General features: G+C 40.1%; 1 protein-coding gene across 1 annotated transcript; it reads left to right on the forward strand.

Moving 5' to 3' along the window:
- Positions 1-4,741: 4,741 nt before the first annotated feature.
- LOC307038275 (chemokine-like protein TAFA-1) lies at positions 4,742-25,969 on the forward strand. Its single transcript, XM_079679659.1, has 6 exons — positions 4,742-4,775; positions 5,824-5,965; positions 23,485-23,625; positions 24,717-24,841; positions 25,030-25,116; positions 25,248-25,969. Exons 2-5 carry the CDS (start codon positions 5,824-5,826, stop codon positions 25,060-25,062), a joined length of 441 nt encoding a protein of 146 aa, XP_079535785.1. The 5' UTR covers positions 4,742-4,775; the 3' UTR covers positions 25,063-25,116; positions 25,248-25,969.
- Positions 25,970-27,757: the final 1,788 nt, after the last annotated feature.

Below are 27,757 nucleotides of genomic sequence, written 5' to 3' on the forward strand. Positions count from 1 at the left end.
AACCTAGATAACCGCTGATGGCTGATGACATTTTCAAAAAGGTGGGAAAAGCCACCTATTGTATCAGTGTTTTTTCATCACCTGGATGCCGTGAGAGAGCTGGTTTTACAGTCACAAACCTCAGGGGGCACGGAGGCAGTTACTGGAACGGTGAAGCCCAGAGCCAGAAGGCAACAGCATCTGCTCTCTCTGGAGACTGTCATCAGCAGTTTGGGCTAGAAGAATGGCTACTTGTGTTGAAATGCTAACGCCATATTTTTCTGCCTGACACTGCATTACTGTATTCCTTTTTGTTAAATTTGAAATTCGCCATAATGCGCATGCAATGACATTTGGCTTAACGGACGGATCAAATAGCGTAGCTTTCAGTAAATGTCAATCTGAAGCAGGAAATAATGTATGAGAGAATACATTTCCAGTTTTCAATTATATGCTTTAAAAAAACAGATAGGCAAGTGTTACATTGGCAAACTGTTTTATTGTGCTTTCTTCACCTGAGTTTTCTCATATCACACCTTAAGGTTTATGTCTGTAAAATTAATGAGTTGTTTGGCCTGAGAGAAATGTGCCTCACTCTTATCCACGACAAAGATATAATGGAAAAGATTAATATCCTTAAAGAATCTATTAAATGTTAAGATCAACTGATGTAAAAGGTGAGACACTCAATTTGCATTAAACATGAGGGGCTCAGCGAATTGAAAATCATCCCGCTCAAGACTTCGGCTATTTTAATAGCAGTTTGGGCTGATTCTACCCACTAAGACATTAATACTCTACTGAATTAGATTCAAAGGCCAGATTCTCACACCGCCTTCTATAAAGATAATCTTATTTCTTACTTGGCTGAACTTGAGAGTTGGCTCTTGCTGATAAAGTAGACACCAACCATTTCCCATTGACCTTTCCAGAAAGGAGCAGAGAATGCTTCAGAAAAACAGAAACACTCAATGAAAATGCAAATGAATCACTTGAAAGGGATCCCTCACTGTTCCACTGTTAGTAATTTCCTGGCAGTGATTTATTGATCTCAGAGAAGTGATATTCGAGTTGTTAAACCAACAGAAAGATATTATCTTCTCCTTTTGTTGAATCTTTGAAACTGTTTTCACACCACTTGTCACAGCTGTGCCACCAAACAGCCTGTATTAACGGAAGGTGCATGTGAGGATGTCTAAAATTGTAGCAAGAGTGCCTGAAGAAATATATGACTTTTAGCTACAAGAACCCCCCCCCCCCCCTCTTTTCTTGTTCAAAAGGCATTGTGTGATGATGCATGACATGATCTACACAGTATGGCATGTTCTCTATTCTCCATGTCTAATAAAAACCGGCCTCCTGGGAATCTTGTTATTGTAATCAACATTAATATCATCGTAAAATGTCAGATGTTTTTTTAGGGGCAGCTAAACCTTTATAATTCCTCTTATTTCGAGGGAAGGCAGAGCTGAGGGGCGAGCGAAATAGAAAACTGCCTCATAGTTTTTCTTGAGACATCTCCTGCTCTCCCACCCTGAGCAAAACACAACGATATATTGACATTTTTACTCTGCTTAGCCACCCTCGGCTTAAAGTAGCAACCAACACCTTATCTTGCGGGTATGCTATTTGGAAAGGAAATTTGACATGGAATCAGACAGGCGTTAAGAGCAGACCCATATTGTTGCCATTATTTGTAAAATACATGACATTCTGTTGTTTTCCTGCAGATGTTAGAAAGAAGCACGATGCTTTGGACGTGTCCCTGAGAATCTCATCACTGTATGTATGTAACATTCAGGCCAGAAGCCTTTGGGAGCTTATGGGCTGTCTGTTTCCTGGCCATATCTGTACTGACCATTTTAGATTCAGGAGACAACTCTTGTGAACATTCTTTAAAAAAAGAAACATCCTCCTTTTTTCAGGGTTACCTTCCAGAGAGCAGCCGTCAGAACCTCTCAGGAAGAAGTCCATTGAATCAGCAGTGCATGAACCTCCTTTCGACAGAAACTGGTGGTCTGCAGGTCAGAAAAAACGTCTGTTTGATTGGTTTGTTGCACTGCGAGAATGATAGATGTAGATTCAGTGCCGATTGTGTTTACATTTTTTTCAGAATTGGAATCATTACAAAATTAAGTTTGTGTTTATAAGCAAATAGAGCTGCAAAATACAGACATAATCGGAAAAAAAACTGCAACTATTAAGATAATCCATTATTTAAAAAATATTAAAAGTAATAATGAATGCTAAATTCCTGCATTCCCTGTTATGCATTATATAAAACTGAATATCTTTAGGGCTTGGACTGACGAAACAAGAGATTTAAACATGGATGGATTACTGAACTGGCCTACCATACACAGGCCCAGGGCTCCTCCTGGCCTTCAACTACAAAATGTCACTCAAAGAGACACGTAACAACCAGGAAGAGGCTAAAACTGACCATAGAGAAACATAAAATAAAGACAAAGAGACCCAACGATGCTTTAACTTTGATGAAAAGGGGCAAAACAGCCGCAAAGAGACCCAAAGATGCTCAAAACCTTTATGAAACGGAGCAAACCAACTGCTAAGAGAAGCGAAATGACAACAAATAGAAATGAAAAGACTGATAAGAAACACACACAACAGTGATGTGTACAAGGGTCACAAAGCGACTACAAAAGAGGCTTAAGAACTACAAAATACAGAGCTCTCAAGTTAGACACACGCATTTCACTCCATTCACACGCTCACACGCCACACCTTGTATTTCTCACGCAGAGATTTCTTTCCAGGGTACCGCCCACCAAGTTGCGCCGCAATTTTGTAAACAAACTAGGCTTGTCCCCCCCCGTCCCCCCCCCATCCCCCCCCCCCCCCCCCCCGTTGACATTCGCGGTACAGAGGGCTTCATGGGAACTTTGAGGGGAGCCAGAAGTTGGAGTACCAAACACCGCTGCCAAAATCTCACTCTGAACTCTGTTCAAAACTTGAGAGCCCTGAAAATATGTCTTGCTCCTAGTATAGATGATGGGGATTTTGCATATCTACGCAGGGGGCCAGTGTCTGAAAATCCCCCCATGCATTAAACACATCACCTTGGACTTTGAGAAACTGGGATTGGCATTTTTGTTTTTACCATTTCTTGACATTTTAAAAACCAAACTGAACATTGATTAATGAAGAAAAGCCAGCAGATCAATCAATAATGAAAATAATAGTTGCAGCCCTCTGTGTAAAAAAGAGAATATCAATCAGGAACATATTTGTAGACGTTGAATTAAACACACTCTAAAAGGTCAGAGCTAGCACAAGGTCATAGCTAGCACAAGTAAAGTTGACTTGTGCTAATGTAAAACACTTATCTGTTTAGACATATTACCCCATCTTCAGAATCTATTTTTCCGCCCATAACAACTCAGCATTTTATGCTATTTGGCTTCCCCCTGTATGTCCCAAATCCCCTGCCAAAGCCTGAGACAGCAATGTCATGCTGTAGAGAGCCTACGTCTCGAGCAGCTTCTTGCTGTTCTTCTCTTTCTGGGTATTCTTCACTCCTTCCTGAACTGGGAATGCGCCCTGTCTTCCGGAGCAAGCATCAAAAATAAAATGTGAAGTCTTTATGCTGTAGAGATGGCAGTGTGAGCTGCAGGCCTTGGGCATGTTCTTCATGCTGGTGATAATTAAAAAAAACTCACAGACACAATGCAAAAGTAGGGCTCACCATGTAGTGAAGGTGGCGAGTAAGTGGGATGATTGAGCCGTTTCCTGCACATACAGATTGCCGCTGATTTACTCAAAAATAACAGCACTCACATCTCCTTCTTTGCAACGATCACCATTACATCTCCATCATACAATGAAGAGCTCCCCATCTATAGGTGAAGATTACCTACAGTTAATAAGGACATTATTATTTCAAGCCACTTTCAATTTTCTTTCCTGCTCAGCTTGTTAAAACATTCTTTCATAAATGTATTTGTTTGCATGTTGCTCTAACAACAACAAAGGTAAGCTAAGGACTTTGGCTTTACGTCTTCTCCCCTTGAAATACATAATCCTGACTTTGTTGTACAAGTTCCTTGAAATAATTCTTAATCAAAATATGAAGCATTCTTAGTTGTCTTCATGTAGTGCAGGGTAGAACAAAAAAGAAGAAGAATAAAAGGAAATCTCCCCGCAGGAGAAAGAGCAATTCATTCTAAATGTAAATAATTGTTAATCATGTGGCCACAGCGCTGGGAGTGGTGCCAGTTTCCCTGATTTGCATTTGTCAGAAGCATATGATCAGGTGGAGTCCTCCCATGCCATCTAATCCAGAGGCAGTCTGGCTTTAAGACATGTGATACAGTCTTTACACACAGCCAGGCTGCACGGGAACATTTGTTTCTTAGTGCTCGCTGAGGGGGGACTCAGCGAGAGCCGCTGCTCAGAGGCTGCCTCTCACTGGAAGGATGCAGACGGTGAAAGAAGAGATCCCACTACAGTTAATTAAGGAGCACTCTGCATGTGCCTATAAATGCGAAGGGGCAAATGAATTCAGTGTCAGTGGGAGCAGATCCTCAAGGGGAAGCAGTGATATTTCAAAGGTGGAATTGAAAGAGCTGTAAATCTATTTTCTGACTCCGGCTTGACGGTCATTTCTGAATCACTGGACTGTTGCTATCAAAGTGAGGAGCAGGGAGGCAGAGTCACTGGAGTTCCCTCCTCGAGCTTAATTCAGAGTTATTGGATGGTATCATCGTGAGCAGCGTTATGGATGGATTTATGTCATTCTGTTGAGATATTTATACTCTCTCTGTTGGGTTGCTCAGGTAAGATTTTCTTCTTTTTTTACACTCGGGGCAAAAAAAGTAATCATGTCATTGTCAAGAGATTTACCTCTTTTGCAGGAAACTGGCACAATATTTTCTCTAGCCAATTGTTGATATTTACATTGGAATAACTCAGATTTTAATTGAAGGTGTTTGATTATCCATTTAGCTTTTTCCGATTCTTTTTTAGTGTTACTTAAAAGTACATTGAAGGGCTTAAAAAGTATTCTGCAATCAGGAGTTTAATCTGGAGAACGCACTACTTTTATCACCCGAACAGTCGAGGCTGTACGTTATTTTTCCAAGTTTTTATGCATGTGGAAAAATTCAACATGATTTTAAAATCATATCCTGAAGAAATACATGTCCTTTAGGAAGTACAGCCTTTAAAATGATGGTAAATTGTTTTGCTGCTGTGAATAAATGGAGAATGATTTCAGGGCTGAAACACTTATTTTCTCCTTCATGGACTTCCATCACAGCCACCCTTCTCCTACATGACCACAAGCATCCCTCACTGTTCGCTTTCTTTCTTTTTTTTTTCTAAACGGCATGGTGAAAACATTACAAGGCTTTTGATTCCCATTACCGCTGTGTCACTGTCACATTATTCTGACAGTTACAGAAAAGCCTCGGCAGCCAGCTGCTCGCAAAAATCTTATCTTTCTTTAAGTTTGATTTAGGTTTTGAGGCAGGAGCACAGCTCAGGAGTTGAAGGGACTCAGCCTGTCAGGGGAAATCTCTGCTGCATGGGGAAAAAACTCCCCAAGGATCACTCCACATTTGCAGCGTTGTGGCTCCGGGACAAGACAGGGCAAACTAGGAAGAAGAAACAGTGAAGAAGTCATACTTATATAACCCTGCAAATGATCAATTCCGATGACTAAAAGACCAATTATAGACAGAAATTAACTGTGTAAAATAACGACATTTGTTCATTTATTTTATTAGAGACTGCAGAAATGTGGAGGGGGGGGGGGGGGGGGGGGGGGGGTTAAGGTCATATGATGAGAACGTGATGTATTCTGTTTGACTCGGTCCTTAGCAGATGTGTCCTGTCATGTCCTGGCTGATGTGCCTGTGCCTCTGGGTCAGTGTGACTGCCATTCAGCTGTGTCAGGCCACTTTCTACGACACCATCCAAACGCACCATGGGACGCGGCCTGGTCGAACCACCATTCACATGATCGGTGAGTCCTCTGCTGCTTCCCCCCACCCCCCCCCCCCCCTTTCTCTACTGTAGGTACTACAAGTTTCTTAAAAAGCATCAAAATGAGAAGCAAATGTTTATTTTGTGTCATCATCTTAGTTTCTGCCATCGCCCCTTGAGTACTGTTGGTGCTGTAGCATCCTGGGTGTGGTTGCTCATGTGTTTAATTAGATTGTCAAAAGCTCGGAGAAAATAACAAGACTTTATTTCGCTGAGGGTTTTTATTTGTTACTTTCCTTTTTGATATATTAGCTGTTAAGCTTAGACAAACAACCAATTATTTAACATTATACACCGGCTGTTTTTCATTAAGATGTGGCCCTGATAGCATGATTTCTGTTCTGAAGATCACAAAGATAGACAATAATTGCCTTTGTGCTTTCCTTCTTGAGCTATTACCGTTGATATTCATGCTACACTGCTCCTTCTCAATTTGATCTGTGCGATTGCTGTCCCTGTGAAATTGCTCTGAATAGAATATGACCGAATCATTGCGGTCAAACTTTTGTTCTCATCAGACGGATGTGTGCCGTGGTGGTTATGGTAAATAATTATGATGTCAGGATTCAACAGAGGAGAGGAAGCCGAAAGCTGTCAGAACTTCAAAGGGAGAAGGAGCTGCATGAGCATGCAGGTCCTTGGTGTCTGTTATTTCCTCTATGCGCCGGTGCACCTCCAGCATATCAGCACGGGGTCTTCTCAATACTCTCAATATAGTGAGTCAGAAGACTTCCTGTTCCAATACCTTCATTCAATTACTCAAGTCTGCAGACATGTATTGAGCAGGAAAAAGTACCTGAATACACACATCTTCTAGAAAGTGTTCTTATATCACCAAAACAGAAATAATATTCATATTTGAAATGTGCATTCAGGTTCCTCTTTGGAAACAAATTGTTCAAAGTGAACGATTTGTATCCTTCAGAAGCCTCTGCCACTAAAAGTGTAAATACCCTGTCATTCGATTTACCATAGTATGGCTACTCCTCACTCCTGGATAAATGAGATGCCAGTTTTATGAGAGGAGGATGGGAAGCCTGTCTGGATTGATTCTGACACCGGGACATTTGTTCTCTGCTGTGTGTTGTGTGCCTGTTGGATTGGTGGCAAGATTGGGGTTGACGGGTCATGAATTGGTGGCAAGAAGGCCATTGGTTGCAGACCATTGGGCCAATCATTAAAGGCAGCGAAATGCCACAAGTTCACGGTGACTGGTATTACCGGCGGAAATCGAGATTACAGAGGCCGAGGGATCACTTGTGTCCTTGCCAATAGAAATCTAGATCTATTGGAGGATTTATTTTTAGAAAACCAATTCAATCACCTGGAGTGTCTTTGGGAACAGCTAAATTGCGACCTGACGTTCAGACTGTCAACAAACACAACCTCAGGATAAATTATTAGTTGGAAATGAAAACACCTGTGGCGTGAAAAGGCATACAAGACAGGAATATTACAGATTTATCAGCAGCATTGTGTTGCTCACTGCCAACCAATCCTCGGAAATTATTTCTTTTGACAGCATTTAGGCAACGGTTCCACTCGCGGACTGAGATATTGACAGCCGCTTTGCAAAGAATGCGTGTCCATAAGTCCATTAGCTGGATGACCCTTGAGTAGATGCTTGTGTGTGCTCAGTGATTCGGATAAGGCAGCCTGCTTTCCAGCCTACAGCTCTACTTACAGATTGCTGCCTGCCACTCTCTCAGATACGCTTATAGCTGTTCTCTGCCTTCCTGGTACAGGCTGTGTTGCTCTCTGCGGTATGATTCATAAGGTGCTGCATTTATTTGGTGCAAAGACCGTGAACTGTGCACAAAAGAAAAACAGATTGTGTTTGTCATGCATCCGTAAAGTGCCGGGCGGAGATGTTCCTTTTGGGGTCATGCGTTTACTCGACCCCTGAACGCGTCCGGGGGAAATCACAGGAAGAGGATTCTCATTGTTTAGCACATCAATGTTTTAGACAAAATAAAACCTACTAACTGCATCCATTAATCCAACTATTGAAAACATGAAAACATACTTTGCAGCAGAGACAAATCACACTTTTTTCCTGGATTACCAACCATCTCAGTTTTATGAAATTTAGCAAAGAATTAAACACATGCTCGCTGCAGAGAGAACAAAGGTGAGCTGAATGTGTTGAGCAGCAGTCTTTTCTATCCTAAGGTGGAAATTGTGCCATTCGTGATGCACTGCTTCATGCGCAGGTGATAACACAGAATACTGAAAAAAGTACATTGAGACTGCCTGAGGTGGCCTTGCTCCCTCGTGGACTCACTCCCACCAACAGTCGGCTTTGCGAGGTCAACCTGTTCATAACAGAGAGGTCATCGATTCTCAACACTGTGCGGATAATCTCTTACTTAGCGGTTGCTGTCAAAGTGTAGCTGTGAGTGAACCAGAATGATATAACACACAGAGCAGCAGAAGCATAAGTAACTCACTTGTAAGTATCCACTGTATATTATAATTTATTCAGACTTAAGTCATAAATACTTAACTCAGTGTGATATCCATTTCACTGTATTCCTCTCGCCTCACACTGTCATCTTCTGTGATAGTCCTCTATAGCAGCTATAGCCCCTCCTCAGCCACTCTTAAAAATGTACCTTTTTCAACATGGGTGTAATTTTAACATTAGGCAACTTTAATATCACTTTTCTTCTAGAATAGGGGGTGCTCCTATTTCTTTCCAGAGCGAAAATACCATTTAAATCCCTCATGTCTGCCTTTCAGGAGCTTTAATGAGGAGTAGAGGATCAGGGCTTCGTTCGTTTTTTTTCCTTCAGTGCGCTGCAACAAAAGAAACCACTCGCTGGTAAAGCTCACAATGAAACAAACATGAAAAATGGATTTTCAGCTGTCACAAACAAAAGGTTGTATCCTCTATGCACTGTTTTAGACACTGACAATATAATAGCCTTATATAATGCATCCTGGAGGCACATTATTGTGACATACATCTTCCTCCTCCCCTCCCCTAGCCCTCCTCTCAACCATGCTCACACTAGTGTCATTGCTGCTCTGCTGCAGTGCCAATGGGAAGTGGCGTGCAGCCTCCGCCCGAGGCCTCTCCACATCTGGAGCTCAACATTCACATTGTCCTGATGTTGTTAAAAATGCAACTGTGACGTCAAAACCCCAATAAATACTCGAAACTTCCTCCATATTCTTAAAAGTGAATATCCTTTGCTTTGTACTCTCTGAAGTAAAGGGAGCACAGCTTAATTACTTTGCCAGCGCATCGTATATTTTACCAGAAATAAACTATTCTTGTCATTTCCTTAGTTAGCCCTGAAAGAAAAATAAATTCTTAAGTAAATGAATCTGAGGACAATCAGTGCCCTAATTATTGCTGTATGCTCACGGCTACAAATAGGTTTTACATATTTCAGTATTTCCCATTTATTTCCTCTTCTAGGCTATGAATTATTCATAAGAGAGAGCTCCTCCAAGCTTGTGGATATTTGTTTAAACAGCATGTTTAATTGAAGTCTTTCAGCCAATTCTGTGCAGGGGCTATGGCTTGTGGTCACAACGCTTAAATGCAAAATGAATTTCTGTGGCCCACAGCTCAATTAATCAGCCAGCTTCTGTTTTAAGACTACCAGCTGTTTCTTGTCTTACCCAGGATCCCCCAGCATTAATAAAATGGGTGTTAACCGCAGACAGAGTTCACACCTTGTATCACAGACAGACACTCACAGGGGGAACAATTATATAAAATATCCATTATACATGTGTTGGATTCTTTCCAAATCCAAATACAGTGGAGTGTCACTTTTTTACTGGTAAATGTTGAGTGTTTGGTCAGACCTTTGGAAATAAGTGTTTATTGCTCACTTTGTCTCTTTGTGTCTGTAGATTTCCTTAATTCTACTAAAAGCCAGCATTAGATAATCACCTATTCCATTTTCAAACATAACACTTATAATAAAAAATAATCGTCCTAATGTTAGCAATCGACTTGTGATATATCTTATTAAAATGTGCATACATTCCACTGTAGTATTTCCCTTTATATGGGGCCCTATTACGCTTTTTGTTTTTCCTATAGGTGCATGTGGATCCACACACTCTCCCTGTTGCCTTCAAAACACCTTGAATAAACTCCTTTGTTTAGATCTGTAACATTATGACATCATTGTATGTGTGTGCTTCTATTGGCTAGTGCTCCAACAAATTGTACGTGATTTGCTAAGGGGTCGGGACATCTCTAAGCAGCTAACTAATCAGAGCAGAGTGTGAAACGAGAGGCTGCATCACAGGCAGTATGAGAAAAATGAAGACCTTTTTGAACATTAAAGCATGGACACATGCAACAAATATGAACCTGAAATGAGCATAATAGGGCCACTTTAACACCAATTAAGCTACACATTATTTCTGGGATTTCTTGTAAACTAAACTACTATTAATAATAGTAAAAATTAAAAACATTATTTACCCTATTCCCCTGTCGTAAATCTCATAATGTATACCATATTTTAATACATGTCTTTAGAGGCTTTCAGCAAGAAATCTCCACTCATCTTTATTAGTGCTATATCTATATTTCTTACTCTCCACTACTAAAGCTGTAATTATTTGCTTGATAGAGTGAGCTACTTTCTAAACCAAATTTCACTAAAGCTGATGGGAAATATAATGTTACAACCCACATTTATGTTAAAACTTTCATTTATGTTAGCGCACTGCTACAATGAATTGCACCCCCTGGCCCAAAAAAATGATCATGACTGCACATAAAGCTGAGCCTGTAGCTAAGATATGTTTGCTTTTTATTAACAGCTGAACACATTTCCCTCAGTATGACATTATTAGTTAATCATTTCAAACCACTTTGTTCCGGGTGGAAGAAACAGAGTATCCTTTTGGGGTCATTAGCTAGATTTTAATTCCCCTTGTTTTGTTTAGTGGCAGTTTTCTAAATATGTAGTGCTGAAATAGCTGAAGGATAGTTGACTCTGAAAATCCTGAGACCTGATAAAAGCATTCAGCTTGCTTTAATCCCAAAATAATCCTAAAAAAGCTCAGTACACTTACTATTATTTTTGTTGTGTGCAAACTGCAGGATAAATAATAGCTTTTGCTCGTAATAAACAATATTTTGGAAAGCTATTGAGCCTGCAGAACATTAAGAACTATCTGTAGCTGAAAATAAATGAGGCTTCTTAACACAGTTTATGTATTACATAAATGTTTCATGTTGATAAAAGTGTAATGATGATGTTAGGGTAATTAGTGTAAAACAATTATTCATGTGAATTGTGGCTCTGCATTAGACCAGGGGCGGGTTGGGAAACCATGAATGAGGGAATAGATTTAAAGAAGTGGGGGAAGATTAGTAAAATAAGTAAACAAATATGTAAAGACCCACATTTAAAGCCATGAATCTGGGTGATAATGAACTATACATTATTAATATATACATTGTCTATTCATTGTACAACATTAAAGCAAAACAAAAAACCCTTTGTGATGTAAAATTGACAAAAGCTGTTGTGTATTTTTATAATTTCTGGAAATCTCAAGTAAGAGACTGGAGACAGAAGCATATGAACTTGGGTTTGAGACAGATTATAAAACAATGGGTCTGATACACACATGTTAAACGAGGTGTCTGAACAGCATCATGCCATACACTCTTTGTTTGCTTTGGGGTCTCTGTGCGCCTGGGGTCCCTTGTATAAAGAAACGTAAAACTTTCCACTACTGGTCTAAGGGTCCTGAGCCCAGTAGGTCTGTTTTGTTAAACCTAATATCCACAGTATTACAACTTTGTTTAAGAGCTAATACATCATGAAAGGTGCCGTCACAGATGGCAAGTACTTTTCATTAAGCAATCTTTTTGTATCGATAGTCCTTCACAATGAAAGCAATCATTTGTGAGGATTTAAATTCACAAGAATACTGCAAGCGCTAAACTCAAGGAATTCCTGTAGTATTTCTTTCAAAACGGTTGTACGAATAAGATCATCTGTGCAGACGCTAGAAGTCATTGTTACTGTAGGAAACCAATCAAATACTCAAAGATAAACGCCTTCTTATTTATTTTCCAAACCACTTTTCCTTGAACTCAATGCAAAACGCTGTGAGGTCAAGGAAAGATGTGAAGGAGAATTTTTTTATGGCAAAAACAACAATTCTTCCAAGAGAATCCGACTGCATTTGGCTAGGTAATTATGCGACTGCAAATGTCATTGATGTTTACATAATGTTATTTCAGGGAATTGTGGGATGGCAATCTCTCCTCTCCTTTCGTAAAGGATGGACAAGTGCACCTCATGGTAGAGGAGATAAGAGACGAAGCATTGAAGCACCAAGGAGAATTCGAGCAGCTCTTATCATGGCTGCCACTCGGATACTCCTGGGTCATTTCACATAGGAACCTTCCTAAGCAAAAGAAGACTATGTGAGCACATTCAATGACAAGAGGGTGAAAACCACTAATCTGAAGCACTATATAGCACCATACTTACGTGGACTGTGTATATTTGCCCTATGTGGAGTCACAGCGATAAACCCACCAAATTACCGGATAACAGACTACAGTGAATGCTGTTCCCTACACAATGAGAACACTTCAAATTTCTCTTGATTAATAACAGTAGAAAAAACATCCAACCTCTTCTATCTCCAAACGAGCCCTGACAATGGAGAGGATCTCACCGTCACCACACTTCACAGTAATTGCTGATGTCAGTGGTTGCACAAGCCTCTGCGGGTTCATGTGTGAGCACGGCTCCTCTTTAATTCAAAATGTTCCCCCATGAAACAAAAACTCCTTTTAAACTAATGTTAGTGTTGTGTCCCCACTGTAAATATTGTATCAGACAGTTCATGTCTAATGTACTCTGAGGCTTGTTCCTGCAAATATGCTCTCTGAAATGGTCAAAGGTTGCTGCCTCCTTTTCTTCGAGAGACAAAACAAGTTGACCTCATTTTTAGCCTTTTCCCTTTGTGGAGGATATTTAAGGTGCGGCAGCTCTTTAGAACACAAACTGGGTTTTCTTACACTTCCCTGTTGGCCATTTATACAAGATGTAGATACAAGTTCGAAGATATGGTAACCTAGTTGTGAGAGATATATATCTATATATTCATTTTTTTTGTATCGATCTAAAACTAGGTCTGTCCATTCTGAGAAATGTCACGTGATCAATACCCAACCATCCAACAGCGTGAAGAAAAAGCACTTCTATTAATTCATTTTCTGCATCGGTAAAAATGTGACCCATTTTCCTTATTTCTGATTTCTCTCAATGAAATAAATACTTCTTGCAGAATGGGAATTGTTTGAGATATCATTTCATATGTCATATGCCTTTGTGGTCTAGCCCATTTGAAATGCTTGGCAGGAAAATGAAATTCATTATCACTACTTAGACCTCATTAAACTGAAAAGAAGCATCTCAACTTACTAATTGGTTCCAGGGGGGGAGGGTAGAAATCAGCAAAGTAATTAATTTTGGGTTTATCAGGCTCTATTGCAGGATTTTCCCCTGCCCTAACATCTCCTTTGTGTGCCATATGTCTTGTGGTGTATTTACAATAAGGATCGCATTACCTTTCCAGGAGAGATTGGAGTAATGGGGGTCAAATATGGGAACATACATTTTGTCTAAATATGAAAATCAAATGACTAAAATAAATCAAATAGATACAATTGGATAAGTTCCCATTACAGTCAGATACCATATTGTCACACATCACACACATCTGTACATTTTAAAACGTGCTGTAAATATTACACCATAAAATGACACATGTTCTATACCTGCCATAACAGCAGGAAGATGTGATTACATGTTGACACTCCAGAGAGTGTTGCATCATACTGAATAAGTAAAACACCCTGCCTTCCCTTTATCAGTTTGCAGGTGTTCACCATTGTCACCAGCATCAACTCTTTGGAGAACATCATACAGCATGGAAGGTCGTTTAGCCTTTGTATTATGCATTATGACACGGTTTACATGTTGAAGGCACATTTGCCCCCTGTGCAGATTGTCTGGCAGGCAGTGAGAAGGCCGTCACATCAGAGGCTAGCAGCTGCTCTCTAAAGGCTCTCTAACTCCGACTCCATCTTCGTTTCCATTCTTCTTTCTGAATGAAACTCTTTCATCAGCACACGCGATCTAAAAGTATTAAATACCAGTTCTGGACGTTTTCCAGTCAGAGAAAAAAAGGCACAGCTTGACATTTAAAAATGAATGACATCACACTGACAGAAGACATGTTTTACATTGTTATTTCCCCAAAACTCAGAATATGTGCAAGAAGAGGATCAAATGTGCCTTTTTTATGTGTTCAATGGACATGAAAGCGGCCGTGTGATTGCTGTTGGACAGTAAACCATTGTCATGCTCACAGATCTCCAACATAAAAATCAAATAACCATGGAAGTTTTACTACTGCAGTGCAGACCCTTGTTTTGAGCCAGAAAAGCCTTTAATGCCTTTGATCAGATGTTCAGTGTTCTGGGCCTGTGTTGTGTGTGGAAACAGACACACGAGAGCCTTTGAGGCATACATACATTGCATATGCAAAAACAAATCCTCAATACTCTGCTTCCTCTGTTCCATGCAGTTTCCATGCATCTTAAAACAACACAAGCTCTGCTCTGCGAGTAGTCATTTTGCATTTCAATAAAATCACCCATCTTTGGCCCACTGCACAGGACCCATCTTGCAGCCTCCTTGTGTGACATGCTGTCAAAACCGCCAGCCATATTTCAAGATATTCTCTTTTTATTTGTCATGGACAGTGATTCTTTTTAGAGTCGCAATTGGTAGTTTTCTATGCTTTGTAAAATTGTTCAGATTTGTCTCTCCAGCAAGCACATACTCTTCCTCCAACAAATACATGAGCACAAGCCAGTCAAAGAACATGCAATAAAGCAAGAAATCTAGTTTCTAAAGTATAAATATCCTCAGGTGTTGACACCTTAGCTATTTCTCCAGAGCTGTTAATTCTCTAAACATTTTGCAATCATTTATGATAACACACAAGTCCTCAGTATTTTTGTCAGCGCTAAAATAAATGTGCCTCGCAGTTTATCGAGCATTATGTCACTAACTTTCACTGCAGCATTTATTTGTGGAATAACAACAGTACTAGGGGGCCTTCAGATGTTTTCACAGAAAGTAAAGAAAAAAAAGTCATTCAATTTGACGCCGCAGTCACATGTGTTGTACCTCTCACTGTCTCCCAACTGCATTAATTTGACATCCTCTAATCTGGCTCTCCGTTTTCCTGTCAGCGACACAACTGCTGTAGCCTGCTGGCTTGGATGTCTGCAGACAGCATGCACAGAAAAAGTGGAGCCTATTATGGGTCACCTTGGATGCATTTTCCATTAAAAAAAGGTGACAGGCATGCTGCTTTAAAACACTTACTGCTGTGGTTAGAAAATTAGAGCCTGTTGTTGCAGTTAAATGACTTTTTAGATACAAAATAATTTACGCAGGTTATAAAGACCACCAGTATTCAAATGTCACACAGTTCATCGGTTGTATCGTCACGTGGGACTTAATTGTGTGTGTGCAAGCGCGCACATCGAGTACAGGATGTGCAAATAGTGCCAGTGGCTGCCAATCATTGGGATCCAAAGCTCCAGGGAGGCAGGTTACCTTCTAAATTGAGTCCCGTAGGCTTTCCATCGGGTTTGTCTATCGAGCGAAACACTGACTACTCTCGCTGCCATCCTTTTTGTCATTTGCTACATTTAATAAAGCACATATTTCACTTGAATTTTTAGTTGCTACCCAAATGATGGATGCTCAGAATCCCTCTATAAATTGCACAAATAGTATGTTTCATTCACACACCGTGTTGCACGCCTGGGACAGATGGCAGAAGAGAGTTGCCTTTTCAGACGGTATACTTGCTATCAGAGTCTCCGGAGACAACCACACAATCTGGGCTCATTACAGCAGACAGCGAGTCATTGCATACTTATTGCATGCTGACATTTCTATTGAGATGGACTGACCATTTTCCTCTGTGCAATGGCTGTTACATCACGTTTGAAGAGTCATTTACTGGTCCCACGTGAACCATGCTCACATTCATTAGGCAGGCAGAACCGCAGATTCACGGAAATTCTGAATTGGCGCTACGCGTTCATGTCATGCATGGTTTGACAGCATTTCCCTTCATTCGGGCTTGCTGTCCATAACTCATCCGATTTTTGATTCAGCGTTGTTGGCTTCCAGCGTGAGTCATTGTGCCAGAGACGGTCGACTCAACAGCACTCGGTCTCCACCCAGCAGCTGAGGGACTACTGATGCCAGGTGTTGTCATTTGTATAGATAATAGCATTACAGTTAAGTGCTCAGACACATTTCCATGGGAGAGACTTGAACAAAGCCGATCCCTCTGTGAAAACTTGTGTCGTGTGCCACAGGGTTTGTAAAGGTTTTACAAAAGCTATTTTATTCTCACCGTTAGAAACAGCAACTGTCATCACAGTGTTACATCTTTATTTGCAGACAGAACATAAGTCATGTAATGATGATAGGCATCAAAGGAATACAATAGAAGGCCCAGACAGACAGGAAAATGGGTACAAGATGAGGAGAAATGCAACTTTTCCATATTTTTTGGAAAGCAATGTACATATTTTGAAAATAGGTATCACTCGTGTTCCTATAGGATATTGAGTGTCCACCGTTAAATTCTTTAAGTATGTTTTCTAAGCTCCAGAGTTGTTACAGTAAGACATGAGAGTCAGCCAGCCTGCAATAGCATCAGATGATGAGAACATCATTAGACAGGCCTGCTATTGAGGTAATTTATTCATTCTTGACCTTGGGGAGAGCATTTTAGAAAAACAAACTCAACCCAAGGTTTATTTGTGGAGCTTCTTTAACTTAAAACTGACTGCTTCCCCTAAGACTACATTTACAATTCAAATGATTTCCTAAAAGTTAAAAACGGACGGGATGTACTGTAGTCATGAAATCAATCTCACCACTGGGTCTGTTTAGTAGCTAGAGTTCTGAAGTTTCTATCATATCACATGATATTTGTGAGCAGAGGGGGTCTGGACTAGGATGTTAAAATAAATAAGTGAGGGGTACAGGTGAGAAGTCTTTAAAGTCCTTTCAGTTGGGGTACACAATTACAAGTGCTATTACACCTTTGTAAATAATATTCTTACAATTAACAAGGACTGCATTGGAATGTAATTAATTAAGTAAAACTGTAATTACATCATTGTTTCTGTTGCCTTAAAGGGAACTTGTAATGCTCTCTGGGGTTTGATACGTTTTTGTGCATGTAGTCTGCTAAGGCAGAAATCCAAGCGTTTCTCTCCCGCCCTGCCTGAAACGCAGGGTTTACTTCCATAACATAGTGACATCATGTAACACTCACAATTCTTTTGGCTAGCGCTCCAACACATTGTATTTGATAGGCTCGCGGTCGGGACATCTTTAAGTGGTTGACCAATAACGACAGTGTGCCAGCTAACCAATCAGAGCAGACTGGGCTTTAATTGTGTAAGTCCGAAACTAGACCATTTTGAACATAATAGGGTCATAAAAACTATGGCTGTGAATAAATGTGTTTTTTACAGTACAAAATGTATCTTAAAATAAAAAGGTTTAAAGCACATCATTTCATTAGAGTTTTAGAAAATGAAACTTAAAAAAAGTAATTGAAATGAATTGATTTGCACTTCCAGTAAAATGAAAGGGGTACAGCACGACTTGATTAGAAGAAAATGTATGCCTGAGAAAAAAATAATGTAAAATAAATCAAGCTGAATAAAAAGTGTATTTCCTACTCAAATGTAGTGGAGCAGAAGCATAAGGTGATCTGGAAAAATTCAATAAAAAAGTGTATGCACTGTGCATCAACTGTCCGTCAGCTACAACATGTAGCTTTTGGTGGGATTGTTCTTCAACTACTTAACATTATAACTGCATTACTGTATGTATTATACGCCTATAGAATAACTGTTATTCATGATGATATGAATTGAGATGACAAAGTTCTTTTGAGTTCAACTAGAAATATCACAAAGAAACCCTGTGGTCATAGTACCTTCACGGCCGTCTCCATGGTCAAGAATGAATGACCTGCTTTGAAGTCAATCATTTTCTCATCACCTGACGCAATGGCAAGCTGTCAGACTCTCAGTCAGTCTGGGTCCTCTTCTCTATTCTCTTCAATGCTTTGCCTCTTATAAAGTTTATATCTGTGGAGACAGTGCAAGAACCGGGCATTTAGGGGGAAGTGGTGAATCTCATGAAAGTCTTGATTTAATTGCACAATGGGAAATGTAAGATCCAGTGTTTCTTTTTAGATTGAACCAAATTAGAAAAGTCACAATCACATATTCCTTTCCACTACCATGGGAATTTAAATATCGCAGAAAACAAATGAACAAAACCGTGTAATTTGTTCATGTCTTCCAGTATTTCTTGAAAGAACAAGGAGCCAAGCACTTTACAATTCAAATGCAATTCAATTTATCAAAGATATTAAGATGACACTATTCATATGAAAATCATAAAAATGGGACATGACATCTCTAGGCAATTCCTTCAATCTTACAATTCATGAAAAAACCCACATGGTCAAATAACACGTCAAGTCTAATCTGAGTCAAAATGAGTGGAGAAGAGGCCAAGAACAGAAACATGTATGACCCAGAGCTGCAAAACTATCATTTCAGTCAGACAACTCACGTGTTTCTTTAACGTGTTTATTAGAAGCAGCATATAGTTGAGTTTGGCGACAAGGCTCGGGCCTCATCACTCCACAGATATACATAGCACGATGAATGATGATTAAATATCTAACCCCCGAGCCTACAGGTGGAAGCTGGGGTGGTGGAGGGGCAGGCGAGCAGCAGCGACGTAGAGTAGCTGCAGCTAAGCATGGAGAGATATCTGGCAGGTTAAATAGAGCGGCATATTAAAGAGACTCTGTTGGTTGGTTGCAGAGTGGCAAGGGGCGTTATGTATGAATGCAGCATAAGTGCTCGAGTTGATTACCTGAACTAGCTCGCAGGCTTCGCCCCATTTGTGGAGGAGGATTTTTCCTACAGCCAGAACAAATAAAACAAAAAGATGTCAGCACAGAAACTAAATCATCATATGAAATAAACGACTGGAAAAAATCCACAGATATCACGACAGCTTCTGCCTCATGCAGCGCACAGTTATGACTTTTTTTGCCTTTAACATTTAGATGTGCCCTGTTGGTCGCAGGTTGCATGCGGTCTTCTTTTTTTCCACCTCAGAGTAATAAAGAGGCAAGAGCACAGAGCATGGCAACAAAAACAGAGCAGTTCCAGTTGAAACCCTCTGCTCCTGTGTGACCTCTGGCCCCTCTGGATGACAATTTCAGTGGGACCCTTGTTCCCTGTCAATCAAAAATGTTGCTAGAAAGAGAACACAAGCACACACACACACACACACACACACTCACACACATACTCACAAGCGGAATCTGTCGTTTGGGAGACTGACTTTGTCACTGATAATGGAAATGGAAATACAGAAAACAATTATACCCCTGCATGGCTTCAGCCTTTACCTGATGAGCACGTTCATCTCCACCCATGTTATTCTCCATCGCCCTCTGAAATATTTATAATGCAAAGATGGGGTCTCGGAGCATGAAGCGTGTTGTACTCGCGGGCTGAAACCATGGGTGAACTCGAAGACTGCTCATCCGTGTTGCATTGCTTTTGTTTAAAAAAAGGTACCCAGTACACCTGCCAGCTGGCAACACCACACTGATTTGCATTTTTATTTGATTTTAATGTATTCTTCGGAGGTGACGATTTCTAAATATAGAGTATCTCGATTCTTTGCCCTGTTTGCTAGTAACAAGAATTGCAAGTTAATTCAGTTGCGTAGTGTGTTTTTAATAGATCAAAGAGAAATCTAGGGCTGTCTTACGTAATTAAGGAGATGCATTAAGAAGAACAAACCCCTGTGGGCTGTTGTTTTCAAATGATGCCCCACTGCTTCCACTGGTACATCACGATTAACGTTGTGCAGACATGCCCTTTTGTTGAGAGCATTAGACAGCAGGAAACAGTCTCAAGGACCAGAAACAAGATCTGGATATTTTTCATTTTTAAACCAAAGGCTGTTGATGTTTTCTGAAATAAAGAGCCAGAAGTCATGATAACGGCATGCTTGGCAAGGAACCGCAAAAAGACATGCTTTCTTAATTATTTCCTTCTGCTGTGTGGAAATTCGGCTAATAATTACGCTTCTTAAAACTTCCTTATCTTATGAACACCTTGAAACTAGTTCCGTTTCTTATTCCTTGTCATTTACCTCATTACAAGCTGATGTACAACAAGCTATCAACTCTGAAGTAGAACTGAATTCTACATGAACTACAATAAAGTTTATTATAATCTGATTTCTGTCAACGTTTTACAGACGTAAAAGAAGATTTTCCGAAAATGAGATGTGGTAGGAATGAGAGAAGTGCAAGACAAGCCCCTGATCTACTTCTATCAAGCAGGTCAAGTGGGGCCCTGTTGGTTAATCCCCACAGGAGCTCAGATGATGGTTCAATTATATCCAGAAACTGACACTCGACTCTCGCTTCCTGTCCCCTCTGTCTACTTTAAGGCTTAGTTTGGCTGGTTCAAAACTGAGGGCTGAACAAATGTTTTCATGAAACAAAATAGTCTCCACAATGGCAAGCTGTTATTTTGGCAAATAAATAAAAAGCGTGAAATGAAAACGCTTAATTTATAGCTCCCATTCAGCATTTGCAAGCAGTAAATAAACATTGAATATATATATATTTAGTCAATTTATTGGTCAGTTGATTGACATGAAAATAGTTTTTATTGCCTCACTTATTTCTTTGTCATTATATATGATAGTACTCCTTGGGTTTTGGACTAAAAAGCTGCATTTAAATGATATAGGTTTAGCTCTTTGGTCACTGTGAGGTTGGGCACAGGGCCTCGTGGTAAAAACAGCTAGCTAGCTAACAACTAGCTTGTGCTGCTTCATTCAGCTGTAATCTGATTGGTTGCTCGTCAAAGTCAGCTGTAAACAAGATCAAAGATGAAATAATAAGAATCATGAGCGCAGCGCTCAACGATTATTTTGAGCGTTACGTGACATCAAGGTCAGCGCTTCCACTCAGTCAATCTGCACCCGTCTCTCCATAGAAACACAACAGTACCATCAATTACGTATTACACTTTCATAGGATTACAACGGAGTGAAGTCCTCCATAATGTCAGCTATGAATGCTTCATAGAATAAGTTATAAAGTTTAATACTAAGAAATACTATGTCATTGTGCGTTATTCATTGTATATATGCCAATTTAAAATCCTTATTAGTGGAATGGTAAACTAAAGACTAAATAATCACCACTTGGCTTTTTTATTGTTTAAATTACTCAGTGATTCAATGTTTGTTGTTCTGACTAACTGCATTTCTACTTCAAAGAAACTGCTCAACAACAGGAGGGTCCCACAAACCAAAAATATTCAAATGAAGTAAAGTGATATATGCAAATCCGGCCATGAAACATTCCACAAATCCACAGCTCATTGTCAAACATGACTTGAAAATCTCTTGACTGCCAAAATACTGGCTACTTCTCGTCCCTCTCTGCTCTTTCTCTCTACAACCTCCTTGATCTTGTGACGGGTGTATGTAATTGTCGGATGGCCCTTTGCTGCAAAACTCTCATATGTGGAGAGTCTGATCGCAGCGGGGGGGGGGGAGCGGTGGAGGTGGGTTGAGTCCGTTCAGTCCAGTCCTCTTACCCTTCAGGGCAGAGCCAGTAGCTCGGTGATAATTGCGTGATGGAGCCAGTGTTCATATTCATGATAACCCTGAAGCAGGCGTCTCTTCCTGAGAATAGATGTGGGGTTTTTTGTGCCTGCTCTCACACATCTCTTCATCAACATGCAGGGGTCTAACTCGATCGCAGAGTGTAAAGAACTATTATTATTGTTTACAGCAAACTTGTGTACAGCTATACAGTTTTGTTGCTGCTCCAGTTGCAAATAAAGCATTTCTGAATATACCCATGACAAACATGCTATTATTGTGCCTTAAAATAAGTAGTTAGAAAAAGAGTTAAAAGTGATCACAACTAATCAGATATTTGATCAGGAGAAACAGGAAGAAGTATTCTGACCTTGTACTTTTATAAAAGTAATTGTACTGCAATGTAAATATAAATTGATACACTAAACGTTTAAAGGTCCCATGTCATGCTTTTCTGGTTATTACCCGTCCCCTTGTGTTTTATGTAGCTTTTTATGCATGTCAACGGTCTGCAGGGTCACAAACCCTCAAAGTACACCCTGTAGCGAGTAAAACTCTAACACAGAAAAGACCTGTCTATGCTGCCCCAAAACGCCTCATTGGGGATTTCTCTTTTTCCATTGTTTACTTCTTGGGTAGAGTGACCTATTTAGGTTATAGTGACGTAACGTCCGCGGAGCAGTTACGTTTTTGCACACACACACACACACACACACACACACACACACACACACACACACACACACACACACACACACACACACACACACACACACACACACACACACACACACACACACACACACACACACACACACACACACACACACACACACACACACACACACACACACACACACACACACACACACACACACACACACACACACACACACACACACACACACACACACACACACACACACAATCCCAGCCAGGCTGCAGGTGTGTGTGTGTGTGTGTGTGTCTCGGGCTAGGTTTCGCTGTGTCTCTGTCTCGCTGACGGCCTCACAGGGAGGGGGGGGGAGGCAGAAGCTCCAACAAGCCGTTTAAGACAGAGAGTGAATACACATACTATACTGAGATGCTGTATGAGAAACTAATGTGAGTTTGGAAAATTGCACAATATACATTTTTAGTACACCTCAACAATGGAATTATGATCAGTAGAAATGGCCATGACATGAGATCTTTAAATAGAAATCCTACAAAAGTAACAGAAAGACAAAAAACATTTCATCTTTGGATTTTCTTGGATTTTTCAGAAAAGTGAAGAGGGAAAATGTCTCTGTGTGAGAACTGCATTGTATAAAAGTTTATACGAGTAACCATAGTGTACCAATGTACTAATTATTTGTAGGCCCAAATAATATGCCAGTTTTTTTATAATGAATGAGTTTACAAAAACTGAAAAATGCCCATCTAATAAATTAAATAGTTGATATTGTGTCGTGTTGACCAACTATCTGTCTCAAACTTCTCCATATAAATTCAATCTTTTGTAAACGTGACAATGCACAAGTATATTTAAGTGGTAGGCTACTGAAGTACTTACAGGACTTGAGTAAATTTACTTTTGACCACTAACCCCAGCCTACAATGAGTTTAGCCACAATTGTCTACACATTGAGGGGGGCTAGATGTTTTCAGAGAGCCCTGTTTGATCATTCCAAGACATCTGACTGAAATATATATATTTTTTTCTTATCAGAGGGAGGCACGTGTGAAGTAGTGGCTGCTCACCGATGCTGTAATAAGAACCGTATCGAGGAGCGGTCACAGACGGTCAAGTGTTCCTGTCTGCCGGGGAAAGTGGCGGGAACCACGAGGAACCGACCTTCATGTGTCGACGGTGAGTATTTTAGCAGACAGAAAACAATATTAGTTTTACTACAGTATAATGCTGTCCAAAGTTTGCATGGGAAGCCACATAGAAGAAAAACACATGATTCAATTGTTATCATTGACTCAACTAAACACGGAATGCATTAAACAAAAAGTTAAATCCTGACAGTCGAATCTGCTATGTTTTCTACAGACACAGAGATGTGTTGGAATAAAAAAACATAAGTCAGCCTTGTCCCAGATAAGATTAACATTACCTGGGATAACGTCACAATCAAACTCTGCTGCTGACAAACAGCAGAAGGTATCTGCAGGGGTAAGATTTACTGCAACAGTCAAATTGCTGAATGTAGCACACCTCAGGGAGGAGAACAGAAATAAAGAATATCATAAAGCAAAGAGGTGCAGAGAAAAGCGGCTGTTGATTACATATGTTCCTTGTAGATATTTCATGTTTTTTCCACCTGCTTTGACAAATGTCTGCAGCACAGACTCAATCCCTTGTAAGAAATGGATTCGGTGTTCGGCTCTGACACAACTAAAGCACATATTGGCTTTAGGAAAACCTCACCTGCAGCTTTTATCTTAAATCCTTTTGCAAATATTACTGAAATCTCTGAGCGGACCGGGGGAATAGGAGGCTGCTCGATGTCGGCTTCGACAGTTTCCTTTCCTCTGTCACACATTACAAACCATTTACTGTCTACTTACCCTGTATTTAAGGCAATTTTCTCTCCTGACGGCAGAAATGTGGCGTGCATTAAAGTCACAAGTCACAGTCAGACCTACCTTTCCACTCACTCAATGAAAAAGAACAACCTAGTTCCACCCACCGCATTCATTTATAACCGCCATGAATAGAGAAACCACATTGTAATACTCACCCATTTTGCTTTTGTTACAAGTTGTCTAAAGCACATACATGTGACATATACAGAAAATCTACTAACTGATGCATTTAACATGACATCGTATCAATAGACAACTCCGCCTAACAGCCACCTATCTGAGAAGCGCCAGTTTGTGCTATCTGGTTTTGCACTCTGTTAGGGTGAAAGGCACCTGCATCACCATTTCTCTTGTCTTTGTTGCCTGTAGCATCCATAGTAATTGGGAAGTGGTGGTGTGAGATGGAGCCTTGCCTGGAGGGGGAGGAATGCAAGACGCTCCCTGACAACTCAGGCTGGATGTGTTACGCCGGCAACAAGATCAAAACCACAAGGGTAAGATAACCTCTCTTGACCGCGGGAAATAAGACGTTATGGCAAAGGAGTGGGCGAGAAAAATGCACAGCGCTCGACACTCGCTGCGGCCTAAACGAAGCAGTATCTGGATCGAATTTCACTGCCGATTGACTTGTTAACAACACATTCTAACCCCTTCATTTCCTTTTGCTTTTTCCTCCTGTCAGAACACACAGCCATACACAACATCAACATATTAACAGATTGCAGAAAGGACTTGAGGGAACGCCTTTGGTGGAAAAGTTAATCAGCAGGTCAGCCTCTTATTTATACCGGGATCTCGTAAGCTAATTAAATGTCTATATTGCTTTGTATAAGGGGACACCATTTTAATCATTTCTGTTCTATATTCATAACTTAAATATGCCTTTCTTTCTCTTTTCAGCACTGTCACAGGACCAATTATCACAAAGACAATGAACTTATTGTTGCATTATGAAATGTGAACACTTCTCAGATTAAAGTGTAAAAAGCTGTAGAATACATAAAGCACATCCTGCTCAAGGCTTCTGAAAATACTGACACTCCAAGATGCCCGCGGGGAACTTCATCGTAACCTTGTAATGAATATATTTTCATCATTTCTTTCAAACTTTGAGATGGAACGAGAATGTCTGTGCATTTGGATTAATATCAGAAGAGCATCTGACGCCTCTCCTCAGATATCAGCAAGACAGATAATCACTATGAAGCGCCAACATGGAGAGGAATACATCAAAGGACATGGGAAGAGCAAGAACAGTAGTCGACAGCCCTCAGGTTTTTCTTTTTTATTGTAAAGGGGAAAAATATTGTACATAAAATGTTTGTCCTTTTCTTGTCTACATGAACTTTATGATGGAAAAAGATCACTGAAATACCTGAATGCATTCTTGATATTCCCTCTTGTTACCCACAAAACCAAACACCGCCAAAGTGTGATGAGTTTAAGGACGTGATATTAAGATAAAACAGAGGCATTGTTAGTAAGACGTTTTACAAATACAGCTTGTGTGTCTTGATTCTGTACAGTTTATCATTTTGTTTGTATGGTTCTTGTATGCCTTTAATCACCTCTTAAAATGGCTGTACCAGTCGAACTTGGTAACATGTCAGCTACACTCGAGATGATTGATTCACCAAAAATGTGATACCAGTAGGTTGTTTTCGATACTTGAAATGCCTTATTTGTGTCAAATCATTCAAATGATGATATTGTAAATATGAAGCCATTAACTGAGATGTGCTGAAGTTTCATTAAAGTCAATGTTCCTGTAACTTTTCTAAGTGCATCACTGCCACTGGTGCTAAATTATACAATACTATGATTACACATTGATGCTAAAATAGCCAAAACACTCACTAAAAATGTAGTTTTAACATTTAAGGAACGATTTTAGGTTTGTCCGTGTGTTAAATAGGTTTTTCTGCATGTAAATGATGGTCTGCAAAGGCAAAAATCCCAACGTTCCCTTCATAGGGAGTTTCTCTCCCAAACACCCCCGTATTGCCTGAAACGCCTCCATTGGACTCCTTTGTTTACCTCAATACAGTGACATCACTATGTTACCCTCACGCTAATATTGGCTTGCGCTCCAACACATCATACTAGATAGGCTAATAGGCAGGAGCACATCTCTTGACCAACAACAGAGCCGGCCAGCTGACCAATCAGAGCAGACTGGGCTCTGGCTTCAGACAAAGGGTGAAAAGAGGTGCTGAAGCACAGGCAGTATGAGAAAAATAAAGAGCTTTTTGAACATTAAAGCATGTAAACATGTCACCGTAAAGAAACAAAATACAAATATGAAACTGAAAAAGAGCATAGAAGGGCTGCTTTAACAAGAACTTTAATATTAAAGTTGTCTGTGTAGTTCCAACCGCTCATTTTGGCTTGCTTGCATCAACAGCACTTAATTATGCCGAGGAAAATAACTATGGATTGACCCATCAGTGAATTTAACAACTTTAAAAAGAACTGATGATTTAAATTGGACCATTGAGTGTCCATAATGGAAGGCTGATTTACCCAGAAAAAAACTCCCACCTATTTCCAATGTATAGGTCTAAGCGAAAAAGTATTTTCGGGGCCAGGCATAACATGAAGGATCCTTAAGTTGTAACTTCACGGTTTGGACTTGCTTCAAAGCTCAGCAATGTTCGTGGGGTCATGTATGAGACAGGCATAAAAAGCTAGCCATCTAGCACCTAAAAAACTCACACGTGCAGTATCATGTGTTCAATTGAACGATAACAGACATCTGAAAAGGAATTTTTCAAAAATAAACCTCTTTTTAAAAAATCCTATTGACAAGCAGGGAATAAATACATATCCAGCCTTGTTGCAGAGCCGTAATAAACAGTCATTTATGTGTTAGAGGTAAGATATAAAACATATATTCTGTTTGCCTTTAAGGAACACGTTTCCTAGAAAACATGCTGGTAAATGTCCACAAGAGCTAAAATGTTTGTATGAGACTGGCAGTATTTTTGTATTCTTAAACTATTCATTAAAATCATAATTACCAAAAACATCCCCCATTTCAGAGCTGCCCGTTAGAGCCAGACACCAAGTGTATTAACTGGAGTTGCTGTACACTCAGGTATATAAAGCGAAAAATTATTATACACAGATGAATGGACTCGCTCCTTTATTTACAACTCTTTGATGTAGTATCGCAGTGGGATGCCGGCCCGAGCTTTCACAGCCTCTGCCCCTCTGGAATTATTCCAGGAGGAATTCTGGGTAACTGCTGGTGCTGTGTGACATCCATCTTCTGGAGAAATGAAAGTTTTTCCTGGACCTTTAACTTATTTCATTATTTCCCACTATCCACTTATTTTCAGCTTTGTTTCCAAGCACTGTTTGTCAGTTAATTTGCAACGGAGAACTTGTACTATTCATTAGATAAATAT

Source organism: Notothenia rossii (genome assembly GCF_949606895.1).
Source record: "Notothenia rossii genome assembly, chromosome: 4".
Lineage (NCBI taxonomy): Eukaryota > Metazoa > Chordata > Actinopteri > Perciformes > Nototheniidae > Notothenia > Notothenia rossii.